At 36.1% G+C, this 10942-nt stretch overlaps 1 protein-coding gene across 1 annotated transcript; it reads right to left on the bottom strand.

Annotated features, from left to right (window-relative positions):
• Positions 1 to 1135: 1135 nt before the first annotated feature.
• On the bottom strand, positions 1136 to 10597 carry LOC141569945 (macrophage metalloelastase-like). The gene is made up of 10 exons (XM_088789942.1): positions 10387 to 10597; positions 9246 to 9487; positions 8507 to 8655; positions 8293 to 8418; positions 4991 to 5152; positions 4357 to 4480; positions 3399 to 3532; positions 2806 to 2965; positions 1992 to 2095; positions 1136 to 1388 (listed from the first exon to the last, which is right to left on the bottom strand). The coding sequence occupies exons 1-10, from the start codon at positions 10486 to 10488 to the stop codon at positions 1288 to 1290; spliced, it is 1404 nt and encodes a 467-aa protein (XP_088646068.1). The 5' UTR covers positions 10489 to 10597; the 3' UTR covers positions 1136 to 1287.
• Positions 10598 to 10942: the final 345 nt, after the last annotated feature.

The raw sequence follows: 10942 nt of genomic DNA, 5'->3' as shown, positions 1-10942 counted from the left end.
CAAACTGCCTGGCTTTGAATTGCAGCCCAAGGCTATGTGACCTTGGGCAAATTAGTTCACCTTTCAGTGCCTCAGCTTCCTCATTTGAAAAATGTGAATGATAGTATTTATCTCATATTTATAGTGAGGATTAGGTGATTACTTATTGATAAATAATCATAAACTTATCATTAAAGGTTATTTTTGTGTGTGTGCAACTCTTAGAACAGTGCCTGGCACATGGTTAACATTAGAAGGATTTGTTAAGGAAGGTTAGATTTCATCACTTGTCAAGGCCACATGGCAATTACATGGCCCATGTCCTAGACTTGAAGTGCAACAGAAATGTCACCAAAATGGAAAGTTCGATTTCATCCCTTCTCCTCTCCAAACTCGTGGTCATACCCTGTAGGTGCTCCTTGGGGTCATAGACAGTCTGGAGGATGTTTTCTTGACTTGAGACGAAGGATTCAGGTGACTTTAGACAAGTGGTCAAAGCAAATATGACCTTTGTCTTTTCTTAGTTACCATATTTCTAGTCACTTCTTAGTATATTCACATAGAAACTTGTTTTATTTAGGAGTAGGTCCAGAATTATTTTCAAAACACATATTCTATTTTTAAAGAAAAATTCTTAAAAACCAAACACTTTCTTTCAAAGTTTTTATTTAAGCAATATATATATATATATATATATATATATATATATATATATATTATATAAATAGGAAAGGTGTGTGTGTGTATATATATATATACACACACACACACACACACACACACATATATACGTTATATAAAAAACTAGAAAAGTCAACACTGGCCACAGAATAAAATTATATCATCACCATAATTATATAATTTACTTATGTCTTACATACATTAATTGTCATTTTTAAAGCTCTAGGTGCATTCTGTTTTTACTCTAAAAGAATTAAGATGATATCCTTGCTGAAACATTTAACAAAGAAACAATCATTTCTTAATTTTAATTAAGCCAGAGAAATAATTATAACTTCTCAGTTCAAGGATATTAGGAACCAAGATATTCTCTTGGTCTTTGAAGAAGTCAATTTTCAAACTTTATAGCAGAGTCAAGTAAAAATTGAGGATGAGAGTTTTCAAAATTAAAATATCTTATGTATTTTGCATAATCACTTATCCATACGATCATTTCTCTATGGTCTATAGATGTTACCTTACTTTATGATACATGTTACTATTTAATGATACACTGGGCACAATAAGTATGCAATAAATGTGTAACAAGCTGTAGTGAGTTTGCAAACACCATGAATTATACTATTCCTAACATCCAAAGTTGGCAATGCTTCTCAGCTTTTTGGTGACACGATGAGACAGGACATCATATTCAAATACGTTAGATCCTTGGTGAAAATGGTAATGTCCTAAAAATGAAAAAAAATTGTTTAATTCTCTGCTTGTATTTTTTTAAAAAAAGAACAGAGATCTATGTTTTTATAGATTATCTAGATTAGACAAGGTCTGATTCTAGAATATAAATGTTGGGTCCCTTCACTAGGTATCCTGCCCCCAGATATCTTCTTACTGCCAGTCGTTTCATTAAAGACCTTCATTAATTTTATTGAGAAGGTTGTTTAGTCTTCAACAACTTGACTATCAAGATGCAAATATTTTTGAAAAGTCACATTCCAGGTGGAGAACTCAGAGTGGAATAGAGGAGATTGGGTCCAGGTAGGGAACAGAGAAATCTTGATGGAGAAAGTGAAGACGATATAGGGATGGGAAGAAACAACAAAATATCTTGGTTCAGTCAACAAATTTTTGGTTGACCTTACTTGAAGACATTCACAAACACAAACTCAAACAACCTAACCTTCTCTCATCCCATCTCAGCCCCAGTCCATGAGAGCCCATGTTGGGTGGAAGGGGCTGAAAGGAAGGTAAAGATGCAAGATATAGAGTAGTATAAAAGACTTAGTGTTTTAAAAAAGGATTTCCAGTATCTTCATAGCTCCTAATCTACTTACTCTTATAATAGAAGACTGCATCAATTTTAGGCCCAATTCCCCGGAAGTATGTAGTAATCAATTTGGGATAATGAGGGTCCATTAATTGCCTCCTTTCATCGTACCTGAGTAAAGAAATAACCAGCAGGAGCTTATTCAGAAATGAATGTCATGACATGAACAATAAAACCTGTCTTATTCTCTCCTGAAAGGCTCTTCCTGAAAGGATTTAAACTGTATTGATAAGAAAACCAAAGACCTAACACTCCACTAATTTATTCCAAGTCCATATAGGACTCTAACCCTAGGCTTCCTGACATCTAGTCAAGCCCTTTCTTCACTCCTGCAGTGCTTTGACCTGTGCCCGGTCCTACTTTACAGAGCCTGATTGTCTAATTTCCTGTTGGTGACGACCTTGCAGGATCAGCTGTCACTCAGAGGATGGTTTCCTCATTGTGTCTTATTAGGTCCGATCATTATAGTACAGAAAGGAAGCTGAAAATACATTCACCCTCCAAACTGACTGTAGAGACTAGATCTCATACAGCTCTACTACTATTTTCCAATGTATTTTCACTATGGTCAATAACATGACATTTTATTCAAAGTGTTCCTTTAAAAACATATTATGTGTTGTCTCATAAATCAGAATCCAAAAGTACAGAGAAAATAACTAGGTAGACAATAACTATTCCAGTCCTATATTCTCTTGATCCCTCTCCCAGGAAGGTCAAGCAACTTCAGGAATTTGCATAGGAAGCTACCATGTGGAAAACCTCACTCTCTACCTGTTTCACAAATCTTAGGGGACAAATTACCAACCATTAAAGCTCACCTCCAATATTGATGATCTACAAAAAAGTAGGTCTTATAGCGAAGCGGGTTAAAAACAGCTGCATCAATCTTTTTCACAAAGTCAGGGAAGCCCAAAGAATGTATGCTCTTGGGATAATCTGGCTTTGGTTTTAAATTGCTGATTAACCAGTACTTATCATCTGTGAAGACAAAGAAAAGGGCACATTAGAATTATACAAAAAGAATACTAGGAATATGTACTGACTCACTACAAACAGCATCAATTTTCCCCCCATGGCTCCAAAATGTATTGCCTGTTGTTCTTAAACAAGCTCAAGCTTCTGTCATCTCACCCTCAGCCCCCGTCCACGAGAGCCCATCAAGGGGGGAAGGAGCTTCTATCTCCTGTGGTTCTATACTCTTTTCCCCACATGTATTGCAACCTATATTTTACTAACTTTTCCCAGAAGTTTTATATATTACCTAAGTATTTAAGCAATTTTAGGTTATAGTTCAGCATTCAGTTATTAAATTTGGAGTGTTTTTTTTTTCTATCTATGTTTATAAAAACAGTAGTAGTGCATAATTTGTTTTATTTCCTTAATGTAGACTCAATAGCAAAATTGGAATTACCTTTAAACAGAAAAACTTGTTTTCTGGCTCCAATTTCATAAGCAGCTTGAATACCAGATGGTAAGGTTGGCCACAGAGAAGAAATTAAACTAACACCACTCTTTGGACTCTCAGGAATCCTCCATCTGAAGGAACTGACATGTAAAACATTTAATATATTAAAAATCATTGTAGACTCAAGAACCATGAAATGTGAGGACCTATGAAATAACTGAACGTTTTTTCCATTATCTTCACATTCTATTCCATGGATGTCTGTGTAGAAGCACCACAAGGAAAGGATCTTAATCAACTCTTTGATAACAGCAAAGATCTTAACAGGCAAACTGTATGTGGAATTACCCTGGAGCTTGGAATCACAGGATCTAGGTTCTAGTCTGGCCCCACAGTCCATTCACCAGTTTTGTAATCTAAAGGATGTCACTTATTCTCAAGTGTCTCAAGTTTTTCAATCTCAAAAATGAAGGATATTTTTCCTCCGTACCAAATACCAGTCTTCTATACTCCCCCACAGCTCCAATATCTGCTTCAATCTGTGTTGTTAAGACAGAAACCATAGGTCATCCTAGAATTCTCTTCTCTATAAGCAAGAATCAAATGCTTTAAATGGGTACTCTGTCAGACTTCACCATTCTCATCTAGGGTTAAAGTAGTCTGGCTTCTCGGCCTCCTGTCTTAGCTTTCCCCAACCCACACTCCTGCAAATCTATTTTTTTTTTACAAGCCAGCTTTCTAGTTAAGACATAAATATAATCATATTACTCTCTTGCTTCAAAATCTTCAAGACTCTCCACTGCTGACAGATTCAAATCCAAGTCCCTTCTCACAATTTTCATTTATTTCATTTTCCATTATTAGTACTATTCTCTGACAACCGCCTTCACCCCCCCGCCCCCACCAGAAAACAACGCCTCAGGACAGAGTCTTTAAAATTTGTCCTATATGAAAATGATCCTACCTGTCTTTAAAGAAAAATATTTTTTCTCCCACTGTAGTGATAGCATCAAATCTCAAATTGGGGTCACAGGTAGTTGATTCTGGATTGTTAGGGTTTGATGAGGGTTGGGTCTTTTCTGGACCTCCTGAAAATACATTTCAAGAGGCATTAGAAAAAATAAACTGCATTTTATTTCATAAGAGGAAGAATTATTCTTTTAAAAATTATTTAATTTTCTTGATTAAAAAGGTATAAAAAGCAATTTAAGCTTTCTATGACATTTATAGGAAGCATACATTAAGGATTTTTTCCCCAACTGGTTGTAACATCATGGAGGAAAAAACCTTCACTCTGGGTTTCCTGTTCAAGTTTTATCATTTCTCTGTGTGTCTTCTTCAATAAACAATGGTATGTTGGATAAAGAGAACAAATTTGAGGCCAGAAGACTCAGTTTCTTCCTCTGGCTCTGGCATTAACATACTAGGTTCTTTGTGCTCATCTTTAAAAATGAAGATGATAGCTGTGCTTCCTACCTCACAGAGTTTTCACGGTGTTCAAGAGTAGATGTTAAAGTTTATCCAAATGCAAATAATATGGAAACATTCGTAAGAGTGAGTATCTTCATAAAGCAAAATGGTAAAGAAATTCAACTCACCATAGAGAGACTGAATGCCACGTATGTCATCAGCAGAGAGGTGAAATGTGTTTGGGTCAACAGATCTGTATGTGGGGAACATTATGGCCTTTCGATCTTTGGAATGTCCAAGACCCAAGGAATGGCCAAGCTCATGAACTGCAACAAGGAACAAGTTGGTGCCTAAGAAGAAACCAAGCAGAAGAGGAAAAGAGCAGTGAAATATATAGGCATCTAGAAGACAACGACATGACTGAAATCTGACACAATTGGAAGGGAAACCTTTGGAAATCCTTTACTTGGTTCCTCTCCTTCTAGCACAAGGCTTTTCAACCTTGGCACTGTTGACATTATAGGTCTAATAATTTTTGTTGTTTAGAAATCTTTAGTTTACCATCACATTCAAGTAGCAACCCCCTCTTCAGTTTTCACAACCAAAAATGTCTCCACACAATGTCAAATGTCCCCTTCGGGGCAAAATTTCCTCTGGTTAAGGTTCACTGCCCTATCATACAAATAAAATATATCCTGTTGTGAAAATTTATAGAATAACTCATAGATGTCTTCAATAGTTCTCGTTGCCTCTAAATCATTCCCACTCTATTATACTTTTATTCTTGATCAGACTTGAGTGGATATAGAAAAGTATTTAGTAGCCATGCTTTACTAAACCCAAACATCAGGTCATATTAAGTTCCAGGTACTATGAGTCACTGAGAAATATACCAATAAGGATTAGAAATATGTCTAATCCTTATACAACTGAAAGGAAGCCACCATGCTCTCTATTTACAGATGAGGACACAGTATCAGCAAGATTAATTGACAAAATTAAGTGCTGACCCAAGACTCAAATCTAAATTTCTTGGCTCTAAAACTCATCCTTTTATTACATCGGGTTCTAAATGAAATCAAAGAGACTATGCTTACAATTGAGACATATTTACATTGCCAAGTTGTAGTCATACCTATTCATTTTTTCTGTATTTTTGTAGGTAAGAGAGAGTGGTGTGTCCTTTATTTCAAATTTCCCCATTACCAGACGAATTGAATACTCCTGGCTATATTTCTTTTTTACCTGTGTTTTAGTCTAATGTCTTCATTTTTCACTTTCTTTTTCTGTGGCAAAACTGAAGCTCAGAACTACTTGCCTAGGGTCACACTCTACTTAGCTACAGAGCTTGGCCTTAACATACTCTCTGGCACCCAAGTGTGAAGACAGAGTCTACACCTCTGTCTTTGGGGGGTATTTAGGAACACTCCCTATAACACAGGAGCTCAGCAACTAACTCAGAGAAGGTTTCAGTTCTCTCAAATAATGAGAAAGAAGCAAACACTTGGTCATTCTCTCCACTCTGTGTAACATGGGAAGAGTAAACAAAGCCCTTTATAATTTGACCTAAGCCTGAATTAATTTTATTCCCAATTCCTATAATCCTTTTACCAAAGGCCACCATTGGTCCTCATCTCAGAATAATGGATTTCTGTTTGTATTCTGTTCCTCACTAGACTGCGTACTCCTCCAGGTCAGAACATGTTCTTTACATGTCTGTATCCAAACACCCCCATCCCATCCCCTTACGCCATAATTGAAACTCAATAACCATTGAGCTAATTATTCATTTAATTTATGGTGTCAAAGAATTAGGCTGAGAATGAGCACTTTAAGTTAAAATTTCCATAAATAGTTTAGCTTTTTGAAAACATAGAATGGAACCAATTGAAAATAAGGCAACATTGACGGGTACAAAGTACACACTGGGCTGAGATAAGAGTTGGAAATGCATGTTCTGGTCCCAGCTTTTCTGTAAGCTAGCTATTAACTATCTCTTGGTCTCAATTTCCTCTATCTGGAAAGAACTGTATTAAATGATTTTTCTAAGATGCTACAGAATTCCAAAATATTCTATGAGGTAACTTGCACAAATCTCCCATATCAGATAAAAATATTATAAACCCCAAATAACCTTGGAAAAAATTAGACAAATTTGACATATATAGATGAGGGTTTGCAACTCAGCAAAAACCTAATCCTATGTCATTTGTCTTTTGACAATGCAGAAGTCATCTTCTCAAGAATTATTGCTAAACGAAATAAGTCAGACAGAAAAAGCAGAGAACCATGTGATTTCACTATATGTAGTAATATGAATCAAAAACAACAAAAGAACAATACAAACAAATGAGAAACAAAAACTCATAGACACAGACATTAGTTTAGTGGTTACCAGAGGGTAAGGGGGGTGGTGGTAGATGAGGGTAAAGGGGAGCAAATATATGGTGACGGAAGGAGAACTGACTTTGGCTGGTGAACAAACAATGTGATTTATAGATAATGTAATACAGAATTGTACACCTGAAATCTATGTAAATTTACTAACAACTGTCACCCCAATAAACTTTAATTAAAAAAAAAAAAAAGATTTCTGTAAGCCTTAAGCCGTGAATCAGACTAAAGCAAATAGCCTTTCTAGTCTGGAGAATATTGCCATCCAATGTGCAACATCAGCCAGAGAGAGGGGGATGCTGATTAGGGCATATTCTTGATGACATTCTCTTCATTTACTTTCCACATGAGTCAGTTATATAATCTAGGATTTCCAATAGAAAGATTAGGAAGGCTTCTGATAGGATGGTTTAAATGTTTCAATGGATAGTGATTTCTCCAAACAGGGGAGACTAGTTATCCCAATTTTCCAACTCTCAGAGAGGGATGGTGAGTTACAGCCCCCTCTGTAAAAGCACATAAGGTATTATTAAAGGATTAGTTGGGCATTCTGAAATTTTTACCCCAGGACCACAGACCACAAGACCATATAACCCCATGACCATATAACCCTGTGTTTCTCTACAAGGATCTCTAAATTCTCTATCGCATCATCTTTCTGTGTCACTATGAATCTCAGAAATTCACAACATATAATGGATCATGAAGATGACTACTCTATCCTAGGATTGTTAGCACACACAAAATTAGTATGTGTGTTGCCTGAGTTTACGAATTGCATTGTTAAAATCAATCACCTAAATAACAGTTTTTACTCTTCCATACTATGGTTCTCAAGTCTCCTGAGTTTATGCTAATGAACTAGCTCACCCTTAGATTCTTAGAACTGACCTTTAAAACAATCTAGTCCAATAGACTCAATTTATAGAGGGCAAAATTGAGACAAAGTGTCACATTTTATTTAGTGGCAAAATTATAATCAGAACAGGTTTTCCCATCTTATAATCCTTTCACAGAATGTAGCCTTTCAAAATGGTTACATATTTAGAGTGTGTTTCCGTTTTCTTTTGTGGTTTTGTTTGTTTATTTTGCCTACCTCTGTAGCTTTCAGTCCAGGTTTCAGCCTCATTAAAATGTGCGTCTCCTCCAATACCAGTTCCAGGGCCAAAAGCATGTGCTAGGACTCCACCTCTGAAATCAAAAGGACTCATGTCTCCATGAGCTTTTTAAAAAGGAAAGAAAATTAGTCCTTCTATGTGTGCTACAGGTCAGGTCAAATGATACAGATGAAGTAAATCCAAGTTCTCTACCTCCCCATGCAAAAAGGATCATAATGTCAGCTTCGCCTGCATTAATCTTTCTGAATTTCAGAGGGGTGACATCACTCCATACTTGAAACGCTTTTTGGATGGCATAGTCAACAACTGCAGGCTTCATATCAGGAGTGTAATTATTGATTCTTTATCAGCAAAACAATAGAGAGAAAAATATACGGAAACCATGTATTAATTTTGTCTTATTATACGTCATTTCTGCAAGTATCATTAGAGAATGAATCACTTCATAAATTAATTGTCCAGCTGTAATATATGCTTCATATACTACAGAAACATCTAGCCTTGGACAGCTTCCTCCTTAAAAAGAATCTAACTTGATTGCTCTCATTTATGATTATGATTTATGGATCACCATTGAGAAAGATTTTCATTCACAGAAGCTTATGCTTTTTGCTGCAGCTCTCCCCCGCCCCCGCCCCATACTTCTGCATTTATCCATCTTGTCTGTTCTATAAAACTTTCTCTTGTGTCTTATTTATTGTAGATTTACGTTCATTCTCCTTTTGTTCGCAGCCTTCTTGGTCTGGCAGCCAAACAATCCCTGAGTGAACAATCCACCTTTCCAGAGATAATGAATTTTAACAGAGGGGTAGCGTTAACAATTGAGGGAGGCTTCTTATGTACTTCCAGATTTGGGGCTGTATCTAAACGGTTCTGGTTTCTAGAAGTCAGATCTCTAGGAAAGTAGAAAAATGCATTGCTATGGTGTTACCTGTAGGTGATAAGATGCTTCTTCCACACCGGCCTCCCTTGCATTGTCGTAAAATGCTGTACATCAGGCACTCCGCAGCGAGGTGTGTGCATCACGTCCAGAGTAGATGTGTCCAGTTGCCCAGTCACTTTTAGCCCAAAGAACTGCTGCATTTCTTGAATTTTATTCTCCATGTACTCGTTACTGACTTTCATTTTTGTGCTTTTCTCCAACTTGAAGTCATAATAGTCGTGCAAGTACCCCTGGAAAACAATACATTCAGCAATACATTATTATACATGGAAATGTTTCTGTTGGAGCTCTGTATGTGTGACTCAAGTGCACAGGGATGCTTTTGAACCAGGTATTGGATAATTAATTATAGTAAGAAAAAAATTTTAGTTTCCTGTGTTGTTAAAGACATATCATAAACAATTAACAAGATTGATTTCTGGAAGCCCACTAAAAACACTTTTATGTCTCTACCTCTTCAAACTTGTTTCTAGTTTTTAAAACCTATCTCAGCATCTAGCTTATCATGGCATTCAGTAAGCAGCAAACCGTTATTGTCAGGATGTATAAGTTAATTAATTTGAGTTGGAATAAAGTTTTCTTGCTGAAAAATTCAAAGCTCAACACAATGGACAACTATGACAAATTCAAAATTAAAACAATCTTAGAAAATGGGGATATCATCTGAACTCATATAATTAGGCAAAAATAAATTGAAAAATTCTATTTTTAAGAAATACTCATGAAGAAATATCTGGGATAGTAAAAGTAGAGAGTATTCTTGAATTATCATGGCAAACTGAAATAGTTAAACTAATCAAGCAATTGTTCAAATCTTACATTATTAACTGACTTTAAATTATTAACATAAAACACCATAACAGAAGTAAAATGCTAATTATTTTGAACTAAAACTCCTTCGCCTGAGCTTTTTAGTAGAAGGGACAAATTCACCCACCAATTCTGTAACACTCCTTCAAAAGCAATACCTCTTTCTTACATGCCTCTTCTGCAAAGGAAAACTCAGTGCTAAAAGCAAATAGTCTCCTAAACCAGTTTTCAAAGAGTACTTGTGAAGATGAAGCTGGTCTGTGCAATAAATCTTAAAGACGAAATCGGGCTAGGTAAATACAATAGTGTTAACACTTACCAGAGCAAATTCCATATTGCCTTCAGTGCTTGCATACTCACTCAAGGGAAGAGCTCCAGAAGCAGTGGCCTGCAGGACCAGTGTCAATAGAAGAAACTTCATTCTAAACTACTCCTGAATGACTTAACCTAAATTACCCTGCTCTTTTTCAGTACAAGTTCCTTAAACGTCCCTCTTATATAGTCCTTAGGACAGGCTCTGTGAAAATGAAATCCCTTGAGTGACTCACAGTTGGTATCATCTTTTGATTTATCTTGCAAACCCGGAAACACAAGCCTGACCATATTGTAGGGGCAACAGCGGATCAGTTAGCAATGTAGTCATCACTCACTCAGGGCTATAGTTCTCCATAATAAGCCGTTAGCCAAGAAATACTAAACAGCTAAAATATACAAGTAACTTAAAAGGGAATTTTTAGAAAGTTCAGTACCTGAATTTTCACTGTAATACTTTATGTTCATTATAAGTGAAATAAGCTTTTAAGAAAGAACTAAATTTAGAAAGTTAGGTAATTAAAATCCTTTTGCTAGAACAGAGGGATCCTCTTTAAGCTGAA

Source organism: Rhinolophus sinicus, chromosome 14, assembly GCF_057876585.1.
Source record: "Rhinolophus sinicus isolate RSI-liver-muscle chromosome 14, RSI-T2T, whole genome shotgun sequence".
NCBI lineage: Eukaryota > Metazoa > Chordata > Mammalia > Chiroptera > Rhinolophidae > Rhinolophus > Rhinolophus sinicus.
This window is presented reverse-complemented; position numbering and strand designations above follow the sequence as displayed.